The sequence below is a fragment of the Mytilus galloprovincialis genome, chromosome 14, assembly GCF_965363235.1.
Source record: "Mytilus galloprovincialis chromosome 14, xbMytGall1.hap1.1, whole genome shotgun sequence".
NCBI lineage: Eukaryota > Metazoa > Mollusca > Bivalvia > Mytilida > Mytilidae > Mytilus > Mytilus galloprovincialis.
In genome coordinates, this window is record NC_134851.1 from 16,346,060 (window position 1) to 16,372,209 (window position 26,150).

At 31.3% G+C, this 26,150-nt stretch overlaps 1 protein-coding gene across 1 annotated transcript; it reads right to left on the minus strand.

Annotated features, from left to right (window-relative positions):
- Positions 1-10,872: 10,872 nt before the first annotated feature.
- LOC143058887 (uncharacterized) lies at positions 10,873-22,871 on the minus strand. The gene is made up of 6 exons (XM_076232360.1): positions 22,737-22,871; positions 18,803-19,437; positions 16,874-17,262; positions 14,802-15,171; positions 13,588-13,994; positions 10,873-11,856 (listed from the first exon to the last, which is right to left on the minus strand). Exons 2-6 carry the CDS (start codon positions 19,220-19,222, stop codon positions 10,947-10,949), a joined length of 2,496 nt encoding a protein of 831 aa, XP_076088475.1. The 5' UTR covers positions 19,223-19,437; positions 22,737-22,871; the 3' UTR covers positions 10,873-10,946.
- Between the last annotated feature and the right edge of the window lie 3,279 nt (positions 22,872-26,150).

Here is a 26,150-nt window from a genome sequence, read left to right on the forward strand (position 1 = left end):
GTGAAATTGAAATATCTACATTTATCAACGAAACATTAGGAATGACAGAAAATACATGTTGGTGTTTTACAAACCTTCCGACTAAAGTTTTTTCATTTTATTTTTGCATTTTAAAAACGCTATTAAACGTTGACACTGAAAACATTCCCCAGTATATGTGTTTGATATACAAGAAACTGGACCATCAACATGATCAAAAACAGGTTTTGATTTTACATTAACCTCGTTTATGGGAATGTTTTAAAAGATATGATTCTTCAACAGGTCAATTATTTGAGTTCTCGAGATAAGGAACACGGTGAAGGTATATTAAAATCTTCTGAAAATGTCGGTTATGTGACAAAATATATAGAACAGTTCATAAATAAAACTTTTATAAAACATATAATTTTTCAAACAAAGCTCAGGAATTGTTAAGTTAAAATAATGTGACCTTGAGATCTTTAGGTGCAATGAGGTTATTTTGGTAAGTGTTGCACTAATCTATTCTTGAAATAATCAAGGAACTTGTCTTTTGAATGACTTAGTTTTGAACTTAGCAAAAAAAAACATCGGCTGTTATACATGTTATATTTAAACAGTGTACTTAAGATTTGAAACTGTATTCCAGCTCCTTGTTGAACTGAGCCATTTTCATACCCGGGTGTAAGCATAGGATTCAAATTAGGAGTTGTGCACTCAAATACATTGCTCACATGATACTCAAGCCCTGCGAAAAGGTCTTTTTCTTTGAATTCTTCGGGAAAAAGTTCTTTGCCGCTTAAGCACTTCCCAACAAATATAAAGGCAGCTGATTCGCTTGATAGTTGTGGTGAATCCGTCGCTTCAAAACAAATCAAAGAACCGCTATCTCCTTCTTCTGCAAATTCCGCATTTGTTGGATTATTTTGTATAAAGTGAATACGATTTTTAAATTCCTCACCCTCCTTCACAAATATTGATCCTTTATAAGTTCCTTTCGTTAGTTAAGTTTTCGCTCCCCATTTGTGTACTTTCATATTTTTCATTTCACTATCATTTGCTGGGCTACTATTCCAGTTACAAATCTTTTCCTTGAAAACCTTAATCAGTGATAAGTCGAGACCTTCGGTGATTGAATCTGAATACACGTCAGGAGCCATTACACTCTTTCCAACTGCCGATTCCACAGTGTCGGAAAAGACTTCTTTATTGTTTTGAATTACATGTGCACATGTCGTAACACAGAGGCTTCCTTGACTATCACGTAGGAATAACCCGAGAGTTCCATATTCTAGACTGTGATCATTAGATCTACTTACTTTGCTGCCTTGCTTTAAATGACATTTCGATATTTTTGGATTGCCTGACCATTGTCTCACTGTAAAGGGGCACATGTTCTTCGGTAAAAACTCTTCAATATAGCAACGAACAGATTCTTCTTCTGTAGTAAAGATTTGCACTTGCCCATCATTCAATGAAAATGCAGAGACATCTGAATTTCTGATTAAAACAAAATAGAAGTATTAAATCAAATTAAATTTGGTTTTTCTGTTTATGTTTTATTACATTATTTATTGAAGTTGTATTGGTATTGTTAAATTGAATTTTATTTGCAGAAATAATATCGATAGTATGACGTTAACAAAAAGTTTCGTGGAGACGTATGATGCGAACATTTCTATAACAAAGGCGTCGAGAACAGATATTTAAACGTAAAAATGTCTTAACTCTACGTCAGAAACTTACTTCATTCAACAGAATTTGATTACGCTTTTAAAATTTAGTTTTATGCTTCTTTATATACAGTAAAAACGTTGATGTTATTGATGTATAACTTTACGCCATGTAAAATGAAAAGTATCCTCTGAATAATCAAGGAGAATGAGAAAGTAATTAATGTATTAATTAATTTTCCAAGTTGTACTGATTTACAGTAAACATTTTAGTCATGAGAAAAAAATCATAAGCGCCCATAATTCCGTTAATCAATATTTCGAATTTTTGTACAAAGATTATTTCGAAAGAGGCTTTTTGTTATAAAAAGATTAAAGAAATTGTTTACAGTTAATGGTACTTGACGATAACTGTGTTATCATTACTAAAATTAAAGATAATAAATGAAACGTTGATCAACAAATGAGCTTACTGTAGATAAATGCATGAGCTGTTGATAAATAAATGAACTGTAGACAACAAAAGAAAATTGGTGAAGGACGGCATGATTTCTGATCAAGAGATCTAATACTTTAATTTGACCTCAGTAACTGTCCTCATTATTTGATAAGATAATATTTGTCTTGCACTTTTGCTCTTGTAATCATGGTAATATATCGTCATAGTATATTCAAAGCATGTATAAGACTGATTCGTATTGAACGTTTTCTGGTGAACCTTTTGTCATTCGACTGACCAATCACAATTACTATTCTTATACAAGAAGGAATACTTATATTTGATTATTTTTCAATTGATTTTTTAGACTAATTTTAGAGTTATTTTTCACAAGGCTACAACATTGTACAATGTTAGACAACAAAGAAGATGATTTTATATTCCTTCGATAAATTCAAGGTTGTAATTGGACATGGACCAACATGTGGCTTCGACGTCTGTTTTAGAAAATACAAGAAACCATAATATTCCAAAATCATTTTCTTTTTTTCTGTCTAATAGTCATTTATTGATTATTATTTAAAAGTCGAGAATTTATTCCTTTAAAGATATGATCGATGGTATTAAAGGTATAATGTTCATAAGTTGCACACGTATGGACTTTTTAAGGGAAACGAACAACTATTTAAAGTATAAAAAAATATAAACGAAAAACTAATTAAAGGTCAAGTTACAGTAAATGGGCTATGCCACAGATTTCTTAAAATTTTGTATACACCTATCGCATATTTAACTGACAATCGAAAAAAATTATGTCTTTATCTCTTATTGTCTTAAATATAACCTATTGAATTCTTTCAAAGTAGGTGAACATTTGTATAGAAAGCACATGAAATCAATGAAAAACGTTTTTTAATCTGTCTTAAAATCATAAAATTTCCAATTTGAACCTAATGAAATACATAGATTTTTCTTAAAAAAAACTATATTCTGTTTGTACAAAGTTTCCGGATTAATGATATAAAATAATAATAGAGTCGCCGACTTTGTTTTAACGGCAAACATCAATCAAGGTGGCGTACTAGCACATGATTGGAACTGGAACTGATCATATAAATATATTTACATATGTAATTGTTATAAAAAGTCAATGTTATTCATATTCCCTGATATTCATTTCCATAAAACCTTATAGTTAACGACCAAGAGTTATTCAATAGAGACAAGTATTTCTATTCCGAATTGAACATATACCGGTATGATAGAGACATCTGTAATAAATAAAATAAACACCTAATACATGCAATTAAAGCGTGTTTCTTTGTTTGCCTTCATCGGGAACGTTCACGTTTCAAAGGGAGGAATGCGTAAATACGTTCCAACATTTTGCGATATTTGACTTTAGTAAGCTTCAGCCTTTAGTGTTTCGAAATCATAATAGCTAAATTCATCAACGATCAACTTTGTCAGACGGAGTTTGAACTTAAGTTTCATTTAACTATTTCTTAGTTTATGAACGGCAATTTTTTAATAAGCTTACCTGTAATTAGCTATTACAGTACCGAAGTACTGACTACAAAACGTTCGATAACCTCAGGGACTAGCACTCCACCAGCAGCAGTATCCACCCTTTGCTAGTAAAGAAATAAACGTTTAATAAATTCCATGCGTCCAAAGCTAAAATGAGGTAGCAATACACAGTTAGGAAAAAACTCATAATTTTTAAACACCCTCTTTCCGATCCTGTCTAACAAATAAGGCTTAATATTTGTGTTATGCATGTATAGATTTGTAGAAAGAGAATCTTCCATAGATTTTATTACAAATGGTAATAATCATGATAATGGTGAAATATAATTCCTTTTTGGGTGTAACCATGGCAACAATCTGCATTTCTTTGATACAAAATATAGCAAAAAGGGGGAGGGGGTGAACATGTCTCGAAAGTCTACAAAATTTTGTCCAAAGGACAATTTCAATCGATTACGGGGATCCTGAAACCATAGGTTTATATCTATCAAGTGATCCAAAATAATCATATGCATTTCTGCTCGTTTTTCCATAAAATTGAATTGAAAAGATCGAGCGCAAAATCTTTGATGATAATTTTTCGACCTATGGGCGGTACGGATAGGAAAATACGGACTGTCAAACAGATAAATGGCCTATAAAATATGCTAAAACAATCTAAATGTTCATATAAACCCACTAAGAAGGCTATGTTATTCTTCATTTATCTAAAAATCAATTTTATTTATACAAAAACTTTCATATTTAAAAAGTTTACCATGGCCATAATGAGAAACTAAACTTCTAACTGTGTATTGCTACCTGAACAATTTTTGTGTGCATTAAAATGTACAACAGTTTTATTACTGGCCATTAGCATGGATTCTGTGGGATTCTGACGTTACTGACGTTATGACAGTTGTTGAAAATGTCGCCGTTTAAACTAGTTCCATTTAATTCTGTAGATTAAATATTAGTAATGTAAGTTAGGACTGTCGTTACATAGATTATTCTTATACAAAAAGGTATTCAAAGGAGTATGTTCGATAAGGTCCTAAAATGGCCCCCTTTTTTAGCGTAAATTTCAAATTCGTTATTTGTTTTTGTCACGATTATGTTCTCAATTTTTCTTCTTTAAACAAAATGACATTTGAAGTATTTCAGAAACGAATGATTTTAACAGGAATAAAAAGTATTATTTCACGACGAATAACTGGGTATGAGTGGAATAGTTAGTTTATTGTCCCCGAGGTGCAACAATTTCCCTGAAGTGAGCCGAGGGCAGAGGTTGTTTCCGAGGGGACTTACTATTCCACGAATATCCAGTCAGTAAGTATTTTCATTATACCAAAAAGAGACAATAGACAATAAATGTTGGGGCTAAAGCATCTGTTGTAATATAAAAAAGCAGAATCACAACCATACTGTTTAAACTTTTATATTCTGAATGCTAAGGTTTACGTCAACCCTAGATACAATAGGTAAAACACGTCGTCGTAACTTACGCGGGAGGTATTATCAGCATTCTCAAATTCCGTAGTTGCTGTTGAAATTCCGTCAAATATAACATGTATAATGACGCTTGCGATGAAATAGTTTCATCGAGGGCAAATAGTTGGAACATATGGTTGTCTGGTCAAAATGTTCAACGCTTGCAATTTAAAAAATAGTGAAAATATTGTTAACTACTTTTATATAGAAAATGACAACTGATATATATATAAATATATAATATGCACTTAATGACTGGTTTTAAGAGAAATAACAAATGTGTTGTCCCTTTGATATAAACTATTGCTAAACATAAACTGTTGGTTTAAAAAATCAGACAACCTGTAAGTGTGAAACTAATTACTTGACTGATAAAATGATAATTCATAACGTTTAAAATAGATTGAGAATATACCATATATATAGAGTGCAACATTCAGTCTTCGACAATAGACAGGTTTCTATATGATATGTTAAGCTCGATATCGAACCGAGGTGACCCGAACTATGTGAAACTGATAACAGGAAATTTCAACTGGTGCGGAAATAATTGTACAATTAATTTTTTTTCAAACAATGTACTTTAACAATTTTACAAATATAGAAAATACATTTAGACCTTTAAAATTTGATTGATTTAACTTAGAAAGAAAATCACATGCCAAAAAAAACAATTGAAATCACGCGATAGTGCTTATAGACTATTGTTATAAGTATATCTCTTAATGAATGACAAAAATAGAATTCAATAATGATTCTTGAGTATTGAGGACAAATGTATAACTCAAACTTTTAACAAAACTGCAATAATGAAGATGTAAAGGTTGCATCATTCGTTTTTATTCCTGTTTACGATAGAAAGACGGTCTCAAGAAAATAAAGTTTTCGAGAACTATGGCCATTGTGCACATACGTCATGATATGCACTGTTTTCATGAAAATGACGAACGAAAACTGCAGATTTAGTACAGTTTTCAGTTTTTAATTCCATTGATGAAACAACGTGCGCAGCCGAGAAACAACAAAATAATTAAGAGAAGCTTTAACATAATTCTAACAAAAATAAAGCGTTTCTTGAGTGGGCACATACTTTTCCAATGAAAGATATACTTGGAATGTGGTGTAAAACAAGAAAAATACAAATTATTTACATAATATTCAAATTTCGTCATGGGTTGTTGTCACGGTAACTCGTTAAATGTAAAATTTGTTTTTATTTTCTGAACGCGTTGTACCATTGTGTAGTTATGACATATTTAAGAATATGTATGGAAACTTTTTTAATATGTCGGCCATTAAAGTACCTTATTGTCCGTACTCCTTACGGAAAATTGTACATCATAAGATTGAATTTAGATATTCGATAGAAAGTAACGATTTTGATCACGATTGCAGGGTTCACTGAACGTGAAAAGGGATAGTTAGAAATAAGTACATTATCAGAGAAAAACGTTTGGTTAAAATAGTGTACTATGAAGTGTTGGTCACATCAACGTGAAGTCAAGGACATAATTGCATTGTTAGTTGAACTTAAAGATTTATATGATAAAATAGGACGGTACATTAATAGAGCTACATGTATGGGAAAATGTGTTATATGAAGACATCATCCTTTAGTTCTATCACAATGTCAATTACATGCACATTTTTGCCATTATTTGCTCCACCTTCGTCATATAGGCAATAGCGTCATGTTCATCCAATGAAAAGAAGTATGAACCAACAAATTCAGGAAATTTTAACGCAAAACCAAGAACCAAATTTATAGACTTTTAAAAGGCACTATTATTTCATTCTTTTTATAAGAAAAAAACAGCGTACAAATGGTTTATGATAAATCAAAATTAATATTTATAACACATCAATATCGATGGTCAGCTTTTCCTTCACTTTAATTTGTTAATTTCTTTTCAGTAAATATTTAAATATGTTTGTGGTTCTTTTTTTTTTACATTTTTACATTACGTAAATATGGATTCTTATATGACGTTCTTTAAACGCTTTAAGTACGTCATTTTCATGTACGTTGTACTAGTATATCGTTTTAGAATGTCACTTATTTAATTTGCTTCGTCGTTTACGTCAATATAAATAGTGTGTTTACACATTTCTTTCCTGAAGTTGCCATTTTCATACAGTTTTCTGCAAATTTATTTTTATCATTTAGAATACTCTTTCGAGAGTATTTCTTCCACCCTCCTCGAATATCAAGTCAGTGTCCCCTCACAGTAAATATATATTTCATTTGTTATATATTTCTTATGAACTCAAATTATATGCTTTCGGAAAACAATAGTGTATGATAGGTGAATATTGCTTATAACGCCATGCAGGATAATAAATGATAAGAGTCAGAGTAAACTTTTAATTGCATATTTAGGACAACTTTATGTAAAATAAAAAAAGAAACAGTTACAATTATTCCACTTAACTGACACGATTGACCAAATGTATACATTCAGCGTATGACATTCCATGACAGTAATATTCATTGTACATAAACACGGATTTTAGGCTTTTATTTGGTACACTCCTAATAATATACACGGTATATATATATATATATGGTTTTTTTTTAATCAATTTCTTAATGTACATGAATCGATGATAATTGCAAATGGTAGAGGAAAAAAAATAGAAAAAAGTCAAACAAAATAAAAAAAAAATGGAATTTGATGTATATGACAGATGTTAATCATTTCGCATTAGAATTGTACCGATTTCAAATGATTCATTCCATAGGCTTATGCATACCCTTTAAACCCGTTATCGAACTCTAAATGTCTTGTGTGTCGTTACGTTGATATTTCATTTACTCATATCACACAATAAGGTCCCGTCACAGTTGCCTTAATACGAGTAGCTGTACTGACTTCATACAGAACGGATAACAATACAGTGGTCTTATAGCAAACCCAGTCGAATGTAAGTCTTTTAAGGTGGATTACAGAACCTGAAGCTAATCATTTTAAAAGATTGATAGAATCAATCATTGAAAAGTACAGGATTGATTGTAGGGGGATCTTTCATTTCACAGTTGTTCTAACCCGCCATTTATCATTTTCTTTAAAGTAACATGAAAGCTTCAAATGTTTTCCGCGGTCTGTCTGAATTTCAATCTGTTCATATTATTATAATATTTTTGATTACTGTCTTGTAAGTCGGATATTTGCCAGTGGCAAGTGTTTGGATCTAATTCTGAGCGCAATAAATTAAAGTAATCTTAAAATTATCGTAAAGATAATACTCCTAATATTTTGACTACAACTGTTCAACCAAAGGTTGTTCAATGTAAAAATAAATTGGACACAAAAAGGAAAGAGATAAATAACACGTGATCAACGTTTAATACTATCTTCTCTGCATTATTACAATTTAGCAAAGTATCCGGCGCTTTGAAAGTTTAATGTGGAAAAACAGGAAACAGTGGTGTGTAAAATGCAAAATAAGAACTTTGTGATATAGAGGATAATAAATTTCAAAATAGTTGAAAAAGGGTGGGATCAGTTTGAAATGCAACAAAAGTAAAACAAAATGAAAAAAAACGGACGTTGTGTTTTATTGACATGTCACGAACAATAAATGCTATGTATCTGTATAAAACAAAGCATACAAAATATACCAGGCATTATTTTGTACGCCAGACGCGCTTATCGTATGCAAAAAAAATAAAAGTATAATGACAAAAAAAAAAATCCGAGGAAAATTCAAAAAATGAAAAGTCCCTAATCAATAGGCAAAATCAAAAGATAAAACACATCAAACGAACTGATAACAACTGTCATATTCCTGGATAAGAACAGATTTTCATATGAAGAAAATGGTGGATTAAACCTGGTTGTATAGCTAGCTAAACCTTAAACTTGTGTGACAGTCGCATAAAATTCCATTATATTGACAATAATAATGTGAACAAAACAAACAGACACTATAGGTAAAAATGACAAAAATAGGGGTACAGCAGTCAAAATTGTGTTATAAACTTATTCACTATAAAACCATAAGAAATATGTCACAACAGCAAAAATCTAAAGAAAGCAAAACAAAAACAAAAAAAACAAGAAAACAAAAATTCACCATAGCACATTAACACAAGGACGGGGTGCATAAGTACGGAACCAAGTTAAATGGATGTAATATAAGCAAATGACTCATCATTGATTTTAAATCGAAACAGTTAAAAGGTCAAATAAAGTATAAAGTTTGAAGAGTATTGAGGACCACAACATCTGAAAGGTTTTGGCAAATACAGCCTAAGGTCATCTTTTCCTGTGACAGAAAATCCTTAGCATTTAAAACAAATCCAGAGTGTATATGGATGTGTGGAATGTGGATACTGTCTTGCATGGTATCTGTGATAAAAAATAAAAGTAAAACATAATTTACTTTATAAAAAAAAAGTTGAATATTTAAAATGATTTGAGTACAAATTGCACTTTTACATTGAATCACTAGAATTTTCTAAACTTTAATGCTTTTAAACACAAAAGTCATGTTGGCAATTTTTCGCCAAACATTTTCAATCTTTTTAAACTAACAGACATCATAGAGGCCATGATCGTCCATTTCTAACTAATGTAGTATAATGATTGTTTGTTGTTTTTTATTAGTTGGAAACTTATACGACTTTAAGCCATGTAAAAGTTTCCCTGTACCCTGAGGTGTATGCTCTTCTGTATTTGTAACGTTATGAGATATCTATTCTTGAAATAACTTCTTTAATGTGTGTCACATCATTCTCGTCATTTTAGGCCAGTGTGTGAACAAACAATTTAAGAAGAAGTAAATAAAGGCAACAGTAGTATACCGATGTTCAAAACTCGTAAATCGATAGAAAAAAAACCGAAACCGAGGTAAACGCATTAGATATACGAGTAGAATGACGACACAACATTAAAATGTAACACACACAGAAACGAACTAAGCATGAGACAAAATCCGATGAGAATAACAAATATAACACCAAAACTAAATTGATAGAAAAGTACCGTGACACGTCTTGTAATAATGTGAATTAACACTCAAATGTAAGAGGAAACAAACGACACAAAAGAAACACAACGTTAAAATGTAACACACACACAGAAACGAACTATAATATTACAATGACCATATTCCTGATTTGGTACAGGACATTTTAAAAAATGGTGGGTTGAACCTTGTTTTGTGGCATGCCAAACCTCCCGCTTAAAAGGTAACATTAAAATGACAACACAACATTACAGGACTACGATATAAATAAACAGGAGAACATATTTGACAAAGAAACACACAAATAATAGCTAACAAAAGGCTATTAACAAGACGTAAACCACCTATTTTTGACCCCAATTCCTTTCCAAGTTACATTTTTCATTTTCACTTTTTTTTAAATATGTATTTCTTTCCTGTACGTTCTTTTTTTTTTGACGGGCCGTCTTAAACTTGCAGTGAGGCAAAAGAAATTGTTCCGTGTTGAAGGTCTCATTGTGACTTTGAGATGAAGAACAGGTATAAAATCGCGATTCCCTTGTTGTGTTTTGCAGTGCATGTACTAACTGTGTGTCATGCATGGATACCGATTATTCTTTATTTTTCTATTGTATATATAAAAAAATGCAGCAATTAATTCATGTTCCTTTTTCGAGCCAAATTAATTTTTTGAAGTTTTACTTCAAATATTCTGCCAAAATTGATGTATATATACGGATACTGCAATTACGTCATAAAATGATACAGAGTCCCTTTACAATAACATTACGCCCTGTCCTTATAGAATCAGGTTTTTATCAATTTTCTTTTTGACTCTTTAAAATGTCGAAAAATTTTAACGTTTAATTTAACCATATATAAGATTTAATTGTTACAATATCTACAATTCCAAATTTTTCAAATTAAAACTGAATTCCGGCTCCCTGTTGAACAGAACCCTCTTCATTACATGGGGTAAACATTGGATTCAAATTAGGGATTTCACACGTAAAAACATCCTTAACATGATAGCCATATGCTTCGAAAAACTCTTCTCCTCTGTATTCCTCAGGAAAATATTCTTGGTTGTTTGAGCACTTGCCAACAAAAATAAATGCTGCTGATTCACACGATAGTTGAAGTGAATCTGTCGCTTCGAAGCAAATCAATGATCCACTATCCCCTTCTACTGCAAATTCTGTTTCTTCTGGATTACCTTTTAAAAGATGAATACGACTTTTAAACTCCTCACCCTCTTTCACATATATAGATCCTTTATAAGTTCCTTTTGTTAATTTGGTTTTTGCTCCCCATTTATAAACTTTCATATTATTCATTTCAGACTCGTTCGCAGGTGAAATCATTCCAGTTACAAGATTGTCTGTAGAATCTCGTAATCTATATCGACAATTTTCTATCTTTTCTTCAAAAACCTTCACGAGTGATAAGTCAAGACTCTCGGAGATTGAATTCTTCGACAGATCAGTAGCAAATACACTTTCTCCAACAGCAGCTTCGATAGTATCTGTAAAAACTTCTCTTTTCTTTGGAATTACATGTGCGCATGTTGTAAAGTATATACTTCCCTTACTGTCACGCAAGAAAAATCCTAATGTTCCATATCCTCGACTATGATCAGACGAACTGTTTACCTTGCTGCCTTGTTTGAGGTGATACTTTGATACCTTTGGAAGGCCTGGCCATGATTTTATTGAGAAGTCACAAATTGTTTTCGGCGAACATTGTTCAATATAACTACGAACATGTTCCTCTTCCGTTGTAAATATTTGCATCCCTCCATCCTTCATTGAAAAGGCAGACACATCTGAATGTCTAACAAAAAAGAAGGAAAAGTCAGTCATAACATACTACTAGTATTTGTTTTAAATATTGTTTCTTATTTATTTGTATTCGTTTTTATATAGAAGATATGCAATAAATATTTCGATACTACCCGTAGCTGAAAAGGGAAAGAAATTTTTTTTTTTTTTGGTTTTCAGACACAGATTTGATATATGTTTACATATATATATATATATATATATATATATATATAAGTACGTCTGAGTCAGTGACAACTCTACAACAGATGTATCCATCGGATCGCCATCAATGATGGTGATACATGGCTGTGTACATGATGTATATACAACTCGTCTAAACATCAACCCAACAATGTAAGTTCTGTAAATTTGCTTTCGCAAATTTTTTGGTTCTTCCCTCGCCGGGATTCGAACCCATGCTACTGTGATATCGTGACACCAAATCGCCTGCACTGCAGCCGTCCCGCTAGACCACACAACCACCTGGGCTCTTAAAATAGAGCTTTCGGATGCCGTGTGTTACCTTTCCACGTCAGTTTTAATCTAGCGGCGTACTGCAGTACATGATATATAAGGCATGAAGATGTTATTGTTACAGATCAGCTAAATTATCTATAGTAAAGGATCCTACAAATTAATGTAAGATACGGTCACAGAAAATAATTATATTTATAAGTACGTCTGAGTCAGTGACAACCCTACAACAGATGTATCCATCGGACCGCCATCAATGATGGTGATACATAGTTGTGTACATAATGTATATACAACTCGTCTAAACATCAACCCAACAATGTTAGATCTGTAAATTTGCTTTCGCATATTTATATATATATAAATGCTAAAATATTTATATATATATATAAATGCTAAAATGAGATAAACCTTACATAGTTTTCAACAGCAAGGCTTCTCTTTATTATATTCAACTAGTTTATTAAAAATTTTAAAAAAATCTTGCTTCTTCTTAATTCAGATAATAAAATTTTCTAACAAATAATGCTGATTTCCATTACATTCATCATGAAATCTGTTATTAATCTTGTCTTTGTTCTTGTTTTCTCACGCGGTAGTATTAGACTTAATATGATGCTAGCTCAGCTGATTCCCAGGAGTATACTTGGCTCCTATCTTATAATTTTGTTTCCTTTTTTTTCCTAGGTAGCTAAACTATGCATTTTTTTCAATTTTTTGAATATATATTGTCTAGTTAAGCAATATTTGTACGCACTTTAACCTGGTTTATTCAATCCAAAGTTTATGTTTGTACAATATGAGGATATTTTGACCATTTTTTATCCATTGTCGTTTGTATTTTCTGTTGTTTTTTTTTTGTACTTATTGACTTTTTTTATATTAGTCAAGTGTTTTGATTGTTTATTATGTATGTATTTGGTAATACCTGACTTTTTTCTATAAGCACATGTTATGCAGAAAAAAATGTAACAAACCCAGTGTCTCGCCTAATAAAATTTTTAAAAGTTTAACCTCAGAGGGAATATTTGTGGACGATGACGACGACGACGACGACAACGAAGGAATGTAGGATCGCTATGTCTCGCTTTTTCGAACAAAAAGTCGACAAACATCGTGCATAACCCTATTTATGTTGAGTGATGAATTCTTTAAGGTTCAAATGTTAATAATCCTTCTCCGGTAAAACATATTTTCCACAAGACCTAATTATAATCTAAGTTTTATAGTGTAATTGAAAAATACTTATTTTATTAAAAAAATATACCTTTGCAGTAACACTTCAAGCTTATGGCATGCAAAGTAATCTGGCTTATCTGAAGGGAAACACGATTCTAGTTTCTCCATTTTCTTTTTATATTCAGCGATGTCAGAATCTGCCTCTTTTCCGTTTAATGGTGTTTCCGTATTCATGATTCTCATCTTTCTGTTTAACTCTCTTATAGTATTATATACCTGCTGTTCAGCAAAAAGTGTAATTCTTTTTTCAATACCAGTTTCTTTGTCAAAGAAAACGCTGTGGTAAATCCCATTCGTCAATGTTGCATCTTTAAGTTGGGTTTTGATCGCATTGCTTACCATTCTGCGTTTTTCAATATTTGATGATTGAGGAATTACGTATAATATGTTGTCCGTTGTTGTAATGTCTTTCAATAAGTCAATCAGAATCGCATCCTATATCATGTTTTAAAACAAAATTAAAAATAGTTATAGTTTAAAGTTTATTAATTGGTCTATACCAATGAGTAGGGTAAACACGATAGAAAAGAATTATTGCTGTTTTGTCTTTACTACTGATTAAAGGTGAGCTCGCAAGGTCAACGTTATAACCGATATGATGAATTCATTTTAAAGAAGTAATGTCGTAAGTTTGTTTATCGTCAATTTCTCCAACCTATATGGATTTGTTTTGTTTGGAATGTAAAACAACTTTGACGTGAACTCATCATTGATTACCTGTATCCAAATTATGTTAAAGAGCATTGAGGACCCAGATTCATAAATATTTCGCAAAAAACAAGAAAGCTTTTCAATTCCAGGTGTAGAAAAATTAGCAGTTTGTAAACAGTTAACTTATACTTTTTACCATATCAAAAATAATTCATGTCAACATTGAGGTCATGACTATAAGTCTGGTGATACAGATACACTCCGGGGGAGAAAAACTCCACTAGAAGTGGCATTCATCCAGTTGCTGAAAATAACTCTTCAGAATTAAAATTTTGTACAAAATCTATATTTACTATTTTTTACTACAAAATTTCAATCCTAATGACATTTTTATATCTAATACATTGACACGGATGGAGATGAAAACCTAACATTGCTGCAGGGTAACGTGGCGTGATTGACAAATATTTTCGGGTATATCCATGATTTTATAAACATTTGACACTATGATCAATAGGGGAATGTACAAATTGTCAATAATATCATGTACAGTTTTTCATAATTTATAACAATTTAAAACGAAATTCCAACCTGTTTTGTTAAGTCTCCCATTTCATCTGTCGATAGCATGCAGACAAAGAAAATTGACTCTGTTTTCGTCTGACTGACACTACACCGCTGAAGCATTCTTTCTTTTGCTCTTGAAGGAGACGAGAAAGTTTCGACCTTTGTTTTCATGATGTGTTTGTCCTGAAATAGCGATGCGGGTTCAGATTCTCCATCTGTGGTGTTAAGAACTATTATAGTTGGGCAAAGCTGTAATGCAGGAACCTTTCCTTTTAGTGTTTCTGGTAAGTCGTCACAGGTTTTACATTTCATCCATCTTTCTATGTTTTCGATTCTTGGACAGGCACTCGTTTTCAGCTTTGTTTCACGGTAGCCAATAAAAATGTGTTGATGTCTGGAAATAGATAAGTCCCTGTTATAAATGAGAGGTATACATATTTTTGTGAAAGACTTTTGATCGTATACAACTATAAATTTTAACAATGTTTTTTTTTCCCATTTCCTGTTATCCCTTGTTTACATTTCTTAACCTTTTAAAGGTTTTACACGTCTAAAGACATTCATTATGATACCAAAAATATTTAGATGCAAAATTGTTCATTTTCTTTTTTAGGCATTTCCTTTTTGTAGGGAGTTTTTCACTTAGCGTGCTAATTATTCAATTCCTTGTTATATTCACTGTCGTCGATAAAAATGTATTCGGGAAAATAATAAAAAATGTTTTGGAACCTGCGTGAAATAAACATGTTGACCATAAATGTATTTTGTTATAAATTATCTAGGTTTACTTTATTGTTGTTGAATGCTGGTTAACTCATAGATAATGTACTTTATGGGTTATTGGCTTTATTTTGGTGACAATTTGGCTGACTTTTAGAATATGTATAATAAAACGCCACATAAGAATAAAATGCAAGAGACATTGACTGAGATACCATTAGCTTATGTGTCTTTAGATAAATCATCACTCATCACAACATCAATTAGAAAGAAGTAGATTTCTGTCTTTATGGTAAATATAGTTAAGAGTTATTGTTGATCAAAAATTGAAAATACAAAAGGGAAATGTTTATATTTATATATTTTATATATATATCTATTACTCATTTTATTTTTTCTTTGTGGTTTATAAAGCGTCATTGTGTATGTATAAATGGTGAAAATTCAAAAAAACAAAAATCACAAGTTCAACAGAAATAATCATGTGATTAATAAGAATGTTGTCAGTTCATAACAATAACTACTCGTTTATCCTTTTCATGGTGTAAACGAAAGATTTATGATTTAAAAAAATCTTTATTATAAAACACCTTTATAATCACTCATCCGAATATTACCTTAACGAAACCGATCCTGTTTTAATGTTTCGGTCTTTAAATATTGAGTTGGTAGTATAAGAATGCTTGAATAGATTTATATACTAGTTTATAAGTTTATTATCTATATCACTATAACTGTTAATGTTGGTTGAGCAAGTATATGTGTCACGAATGATTAGACACTTGTTTTCCAATTGTCGTAAACACAATCCTATCATCAAATAAGGCTGTTTAGCTCATTACAAGGATGGGTAACCAGACGGAAGACATGGTGTGAGTCGTATCCGAGTAACCTTCAATAGCACCCATAAACATCATCGTTTTTTTATCCGGTTCGTCTGGCTCAGAGTTAATTCAAAGAAGAAGGGTTTGAGGACTTGCTTGTCTTAATTATCATATGCATGATTAGTTTGATTTATAATTACAAACAAAAGTGGGTTGCATATTTCTGGTGAAGAGATTGTGCCAATTACCGTACCTATGATTTTTTTATATATTCTAATCAATTACTGTTCAAATTAAAATCAATGTATTGGCAGCCCAAACTACACAAACAACATAGTCTAATATCGTTCCTTCTATGCGTCTAGTAAGTTTAATATGGATGTCTCTATTATTGAAGCCCGTACGTTGAAGTATAGCTGTGAACATTCACATCATATACATTGGTCTCTGGTAGCTGAATGTGGTGGATAAATGTCTCGATCATTAACAATCATTTCAAATGATAAACATAATAGATTTATTTAAGTTAATATAAATGTTCTTATCACTTACTGTTTGTACGCAATATCACCGGACATGCAATCGAAAACGAATCGCAAAGATTTTTGAACAACTCCTCTATATAAGCATATTCCTTTCATCTGTTCTGCTGCATAGAGCACTCGTTTTCGGATAACAAAATCCAAATCATTGTATGCATATCGGGTGACTATTTCCTCATCCAAGTCGTATACAACATCAGTTTCAGAAACACATCCACACTCATCAATATAGTAAACTCTGACTTTGAGTAAATGGTTGTGTGCTTCTTGTTTGCTTAGAATTACACCCTTTTGTAACGAACCATGATTTTGGAATACAATTAAATCTCCAGGGTTAAGATCAGTACTCGCATACGTTTGTCGTCTATGCATCATGGGTGCTAGTAGGTCAGAAAAACTCTATAAAAAGCACAATAATAAAAATGTTATTACTACTACTAGGCTAAGACGTATTCCGTGTTTAATAAGTCACACTAGTCAATAACCCCATTAACATATGCTTCAATGTTAAACAATTCAGAAAAGAATACTAACGGCTTCATTAATGACAGATCCCTAAAATACAAAAGTATGACGGACAACAACTAACTCCAACCACATGATCCTTACTTTCATCCATTAAGGATGTTTGCTTGTAATTATTTGGGATTTTTGTCAGACTTTCGAAATCCTCTGGTTTTATCTATTTGAATGCCATAAAATAAAATTGCCCATTGACCCCATTTTTCTTTTTATAAATGTTTTACATGTATAATTATAAGCCATCTGTAAAAGTCTTATAAAATCATTGTTATTTTTTAATAGTTTTTGAGCACTTAAACTTGTCAATGATAAAGCTACCAATATATACTAGTGTTATGTAAAGCTTGTTATTTTGAAACTGAAACAAACCTCCTTAAATATCAAATGTTTGCTAATTACCAATTGACACTATCCCATATATAAAGTCAATGCTTATATACTGGTGTTCAACATAACAGTTGACAAAAACTATACAAACAATATCCTGAGATTAGTAATCCAATCTCTTTTTATGCAATAGTTTTTATGCATTGTCACTTGGATTGAGAGTTGTCTTATTGGCTCTCATTCTATATTTCCTGTTTATAATAATATCCGTCAATTTTGGATAACTGTTATGAACTTTTTTTGTATACATTTTCTCAATACATAGTAAAGATGCATTTATATTTTAGCCGTACAAAACGTACGATGACTCTTAATTTTCTTCTAATATTCTCAAAGCATTTACTAAAAGCTATCTTCTCATATTTTATTTTACAATTCTGTCAATTAGTTGAGCTTCTAATCACATACAGATGATTCCTGTATAATCCATGCAATTTGTGTCATTTTGTCACAACCTGTAGCTTGAGAAAATGTTCGGTGATATATGGTAGAAGTCGATACTTACAAGGAATAAAAGAGGAAAGATAGCCAGGGGGCAATTCTAAACATTTGTCGAAGAAAATCTCCCTCAATTAGAGACAACAACAGTCAACATAACACTACATAGAAAAGAAATGATTGATTAATACCAATTCAGCAGAAACTAATATCGATAAATGTACACCACTGTAAAAAATAACTAACTATTGACAAAATATCGACCCTCTACCATGGACATTATAATACATAGTTAAAATGTTACTTTCAATCTGTCTTTGTTCTTTGATAAAGTTTAGAGGTTAGAAAATCAATGATTAAAACTAGTTACAGGGAAAACGGACTTAGACATTATGTACTATACATTTTCTATGCTAAAGGGTTTTGTGACAAGCAAACCTTACTCTACCCAAGTGAAATGTTCTCCTTGTGGAATGAATCTAGTTTTTTTGTTGTGTTAGGCATATTTGTGTTAATATACTAGATGATTGATGACGTTTTACATATTTTATTAATATGATAATGGGTCGATACTTAAAAAACTGATACAAACCAATAGCAATTCGTATGAATCTTTTGATCGTGGAAGTAACACATTTTCAACGTTACGTAAGGCTTCTTGTTCAAAAGAAGTCTCTTTTTCACATCGATTATGCTTTGTGCGGACTGCAACAACGGATGTCTGAGGTATCAAAGCAAACGTACTTTTTGAGACTGTTTTAGAGAGAATAAAATGGTTACTTGCATGAAGAATCTCTAAACTGATTCTGTCCTTTCTTTTTGTGGTATTGATATCACAAACATGTTTTACAATCACATGTTTCAGATCAGAGGTGAGAAGGATATCACCAGCTTTCACTAGTTGAGAGTCAGTGATTGTCTCTTTTTTTATTTGCATTTCTTGGTCCAAAAGTGAAAGATATTTATGTAGACAGTTTAACAACTTGGATGTTATCGCTGATAATAATTCCATACTGATTAAAGGACTGCTATTACATCAATATGTCTCTGCTAGCGTAGTAAATGCATAAAATATGGTCGCACGCCAATGGCTACATTCAACCCTATCATCATTTGTGACAGATCTAACAAGTTTAGAATCTATGATCATGTCATGATTTCTGTTTAGGACACTGTGATTTGACAATATTCGTTTCTCATTGTTGACTCATTTCATCGTTTTGACAGCTGTGAAGAAAAATATTTTAGTTTATTTATTTATGATGACACGAGCTCCAACAAAATTAAAACGTGCACAAGTTAATTAAAGAAAAACTTGTTAGAAATCGTGTTTTCATTATCCTAGCTTTAAAATGTAACTAGAAGTATTTAATGCTTCTTTTTGAAGTTTATTAAGTTTGTTAAAACATTGACCGTGCGCATATTTTAAGAATGAAGCGTGGAAGACAAAATCATCCTCGGTCAACTATTTTACAGCCCAATGAATTTACAAAAAGAAGCATTCAATTTTCAATTATATAGAATATATTGAAATATTTTGTGTCGATGATACGGATTCGTAATAAACAAACAAGATGTACACAGTGGACGAAATTTAATATTATATGCATGCATTGTTTCAATTATTTTCTTTATATTAAAATTATCATAAACTCGTTTCACATGGCTTTATAATATCATTACAGAGCATATTTTATTTTGTTAAGACATTTTCCCATAGCTTTTTTCAAGCTGTTTTTTAAATCATGAACTTTTTTTTAGTCTATGAAAAATGGCTATTTATAGTTATATATGTATATATATATATATGTTAAGGATAACATAACCGTCAGTCTGTAAATATGATTTATGAAAAAGAATTCATTTAAATAGAAAATCGCATCAGAAAAGGTTTGGACAGTGCTAAAATTATAGGTTCTGAAAGAACATCTTCCATAAGCAATGATAAGGGACATGCTACTTTTGAAATTTGGTCTTAATAAAAATAATTCAACCAATACTTTGTAATGTCATTTATAAAGTGATTTCCACAATCTTATTCATCAGATATGACTAATGGAAACGAACTACGTGTTGTTGCCTTTCAATTTGAAGTTAATATAAAACCACATCAGTGCAAGTGTAAAATAAGCACACACGGAATACGATGATATTATACAGTGATTTGAACCAATGCAATTAAAGTTAAAACAGATAATCATTTGTAATTATTTTATAAGTTGATTTCGTTAGTTTGGTTGTGTTAGACTAAAAACGATACATAATGAGTTGCCTAATTGGTTGTTCATACTATTCTTTATATGACTATGCAATATTTATGATTTCAAGAAATAAAAAGAATCCATTTTTTTTTTCTTTTTGGAAAAAAGTGTCAGTTCTAGCTAATAATATACATCCTTACCTTCAACTTAGAACAAAACTTTCATTAAATAGATTTTTGCAATACAAAATACTTTGTGTAAATTATCTTGCTTGACATTTACATATAATCTACTCTTGTGGTAATGATATGTTACATATTATGAACACTGCCTTTACAGTGATATGTAGTATCTATAAAGATTGTATGCTAAACTAGACCGTACTTAATGACTGATAATAATTCCAAAAATTACGCTTTATCAATAAATTGAAACTGTTTAATTCTATGTGTATTTTACACCTTATCGAAGAAGAAGAAAACAATCTCATAATGTATTAAAAGTTATTTCGCATTTTTATTGCAACAGTTGTATGTTCAAAAACCAATAGGAAAAACAAAAGGTAAGGGATTAATTCAATATGGATCATGACTGGATGTACCGACATGATTGGCGTTACCTGTTATGCGTGTACATGAATCACAAATCACGGAAATAAAAACTTAGTCATATTGTGAAAATAAGGAATATGTCATATTTAGTTATAGATCATATGACGGAATATAATCATAGTCGTGAGAAAAATAACGTTCGTATTGTTATAATATTATCTATCTTTGACACATTATTGTTAGATACTTTCAATTACATGAAAAGATTATTTGATCGCCCTAGACAACTATTAAACTTCCCAAAGGATTAAACAGCTAATTCATCTTCTCAGCTCAGAGGAAAGTATTTTATAGTTTTGCATTTACACTAATTACCAGTATTTTTGCTGTAAACAATTTTTATAGAAAAAATCTTAGTGGTTCTACACTTAAATGCGTGCTTTGTTTTAACTACATTTTTGGCACGTCTTAACAAACTAGCAGTTTAAATTGAGGATATAACACAGCTAGAAAATAAAAGTTCTATCAGAAATACTGGGAATTTTTGTTGTGAAGTGTCCTATCTACAGATAGGTATCTAAAGTTGCTTGTTAATATATATAGAAAACAAGAATGTGTCCAAGTACAAGGATGCCCCGTCCGCACTATCATTTTCTATGTTCAGTGGACCGTGAAAATGGGATAAAATCTCTAATTTGGCATTGAAATTAAAAAGATCATATCATCGGAAACATGTTAACTAAGTTTCAAGTTGATCGGATTTCAACTTCATCAAAAACTACCTCGACCAAAAACTTTAACGCGAAACGGGACAGATGGACGAACGGACGGACGGACGAACGAACGAACAGACGGAGGCACAGACCAGAAAACATAATGCTCATAAATTTGGCATAAAAAGCATCTAACACAAATACTCTTCGTGTACATAAATTCGATTATTATATGACTTTGTATAACTTATGATATTGCGCATTTTAGCTTTATTTCAATGGGTACCACTTTTACCAATTTGAAATGGGAATTGCATCTTTTTCGCCCGACGAAATGTCAAAATGTTCAATAAGGTATAGTGCATTTAGATAAAAAAAAAATGCGCAGTTGAAATGATAGAATTCTACTTTGTAGATACCAATGAAGTAGAAACTGTAAAACTGCGTGTGATTGCACAAACAACTAAACATAAATTGAAGAATAAAACTACGGTTACACAGGTTCCGATGATTTAGGATTAGGTTAACGTTTAATCTATTTTCTTTAAATAACACTACATAAACAATGAACTTGCTTCAACAAAACATGCGAGGATAATCAAAATTATAACGTTGGTTGCAATGAAATACATAGATTTCACAGAAAAACAAAAACCGACAATTTCACATGCGCAATATTTAAGGTTATTTCCCTCTCCTGACGTATATTTCATACACATATACAGTGTGAAGACGTTGATAAAAGTTATAGTTCCTTGCATTTTCTACTTTAATTTCATTAAAACCCATTTGCCAAGGTGATGAAAAGAACAACTAATCAAAGAATTCAAGTATTGAAAAATATTTAACTTATGACAACAACACTGATAGTGTACTCAGGCGCAATGCACATTCGTGAATTAATGTGTTGCTCGGTCTTTCGTAGAATATTTTTTTTCTCTATTTGAATTCTTCGATTAGTTATTCTATAATTGATAAACAGTTAATGGAAAGTAAGAATGGGCTACAAATCAAAGACAAAACATTCATCTAAATAAATAAAATATGAAACTTAAACTTACCTTAAAAACTTAAAAACTGTTTTAAAACTCCCTATTGAGATATCTTATTTTTCAATTATCTTTATTCCAGAAAAAAGATATCACTGAAAAACATTTTAAATGTTGCCGTGTATAATTTCAATACACGTAAACTAAATATATTGACAGAGTAATTCACATTTTATCTGTAACCAAAACCATCGATCCATGTACGTTATTGTCGACTGCAATTGAAATAAAACTATTTAAATATATCAATAAGGACGTAATTAATACAAACTTTAGTATAGTTGTTTTTTCTCTCCATGGGGATAAGCAAACAATGTGGTAGGAAGTTTTTCTGTCGAGTTAAATGGTTGAAATTATTCCACTGCATCCCGATCTGTATTAGCGGGAAAGCTAATAATGAAATCAGAACTATATAATGTTAGCATATATTGCATTTAGAAACATTTGGTTTTCATTTCTGACAAAGTTAATTTATTCACAATAATGAAGTGAAGAAAAACATTGTGTGACTGTTACCTAAAAACTTATACATGCTGTAAATTGAAATGTATTTTTTTCGCCTATCAAAAGGAAACAATCAGCTGCTTGGTCATTATTTAGATTTATGCTTCTTCTTTAATCCTGGATCGTCCCTTAAGAAATGTTAAACATGATGCGCCGATCAGTGTGTTGTCCTCAAAGTACATTATGAAAAGCGATAAAAATGATAATTGCAAATCTGTCACAAGTTATAATTACAAATATACATGTGAAAGAAAAACAAAATGGTTAGCTGACAGTGTTATGTCGATCAGCTCATATACATGATTTTGTCATATGACCGTGACATCCTCAAAGTTTTTCATGGTTTAATCCGGCTTGAAATGAAATTTAGAATTGAATTATAGAAATAACTGTAATATTTTTATGTTTTTTCTAAATAAAATCAAAAATGTGGTGCACACTTTAAAGTAACCCACTGCGCGTGTTATTTAGTGTACCACATTTATTATGTTATTTCTTCATAGACCGAGAAAAAAAATATTACAGTCATTCCTTTAGAACTCAGTAAACCAGGTCAACAAGTCAAGTATTTTGGAAATACAAAAACTAGTATGACTTAGATGGTATTCCTAAATCAAATTGTACTTCATTCTAGTACAACTACTGTACAACTACTGGATTAATTGTTCTACATGTTGACTGTAAACCTCTGGAAATACATTTATATAAAATAATTCCTTATAATTTCTTCCCAAATGAATTGTAACAATATTTATGTTCAAATAAGCATAGACAAAATCCTATATACCCTTGGTATTGTTAGTTTGTCTTCGACTTATTAGTGCGAATATCCTTTTAGCGTATTCTGCTTCTCTTTTAAATTCTTCTTATATATATATATATATATATATATATATATATATATATATATATATGTGTGTGTGTGTGTGTGTAGTTGTTAGATTTGTCAGGGAGTTCTTCGGGGATGGCAATCATAGTCTAACTAAAGGCATGTCAACTAGGCTTGAATCTATTGCGGAAGGTGCAATGGTTGATATCAACTTGCATTTTTGTACTACTTGGTAATAATTGTCTGCATAGCTTATTGTATAGTACTGACGCCCATGTATTCGTTTCGATATATAATTAACCTTTCAGATATAATTTCAACCTTAATTGTGACACACTGCTTTTGGGGTAAAATTAGCACCTATCGATATTTGTCAAAGTTAAGCATTTAACTGTTCTGCAATTTAGGCAACATCATGTCTACAGACTATGTCTGACTTTACTACACACACTTATATTCAAAATATGCTAAACACCTTTTGGGTCAGACAAAAATGAATTGTGCCCATGCAGTTAATTTGGCATTGTATGCTTAATTTCAAACCATTTTTTTTTATCTTCGCTGGAGGTATGACATGTATGATGTTAAACAAAAACAAACATTATACATGGTGATAACAAAGCACTATTATAATTGCTTATACAAGTGGTTGCATTCCATTCATTCTTGAGAACTGGGAACATCTTTTTTATGTAGACAATACTATCAGTAGGTTAATAAATTCACATAAATTCTCAGTTTCACGTTTGTACTGGGTGTGAATTCGAAGCATGACAGGTGATGTAAGTTTAGCAGGAGACGATAAACAAGTCGACAAGATGGTTCTCGATCTCTTCTTTTAAATTATTGTATTTCCTCATGTTTTGTTTGATTTCCCCAATCGATTAATGCGATTTAACATTCGGTAACTGTAATGTTTCACCAAACATCAAATTAAAATCCTCTCTTCCAACCGATTATATCCCTTTTTATAGCAGTAATAAGATAATTACGCTTACAAAAATATTCAAGTCACAAACTAAACATAATTATATTGATCAACAAACAATTTTTAGACCTATATACTTATATATAAACTCATCATAGATACCAGAATTGAATTTTTTTATTTGCGACCGACGCCAGTCTACAAAAGACTCATAAGTGACGCTTGAACCAAATAAAGTACGAAGTTGAAGAGTATTGTGAACCAGAAATTCCTAAACATTTTGCCAAATACTATAGTATTAATGAATGGGTGTTTTTATAATGGCCCGGTTATATGTCCAAGGTCTGTAATAATGGTCCAAGGCAACGCCAAGGGCCATTACAGACATCCGATGCCATTATTACAGACCGAGGACATATAACAGGGCAATTATAAAATCACCCATTCATTTATTAACCAACTGAACAAAAGTGTATGTGTTGCTGCACATTTGATGTACTCTCTACTCTTTCAATGTTTAGTTCGAAAAAAATAATTTGTACTTCACCATAATAAAGCTTTTAATATACCAAATATCTATTTCAGAAATATTGATTTTATGAAAAGACAATAACAATCAAAACCAAGGAGTAAACAAAGACTCACAAAAACCAAAGGACATTTACATCAACAGATATAGATAAGAATTAAGAAACAACACGAACTCCACTAAAAACCGGGAGTGAAATCAGGTGCTCCGGAAGGGTAAGCATTCCCTGCACCGTATACGGCACCCATCGTGTTATTTCTTTGTTCCGTCCGGTATTGATGGAAGGTTATTATGACTGAGGAAGAATATCAGATATGATTTCTGACACACTTTTGTCATAATGGCCAATCAGCTCATGATGGGGACCGTAAAATTTCTTGAGTGATGACCTTAATTTGATTGATTCATATAGCCCTGCCTTAGCAACTTTTGAGAAAGCAGTATTCCTCCTTTCAACAAAACCAGCGTAGTTGGAGCTAGCTCGAGAGTAACATATCAATTGAGACACATATACTCCATATGCTGGTGCCGCTGGGATGTTGCTACACAGAAATGGAAAGTTGACTATAGGAAAATTAAAATCTTCGCGTTTGTCATAAATTTTGGTATTCAACCAACCATCAGTAGTCATTTCGA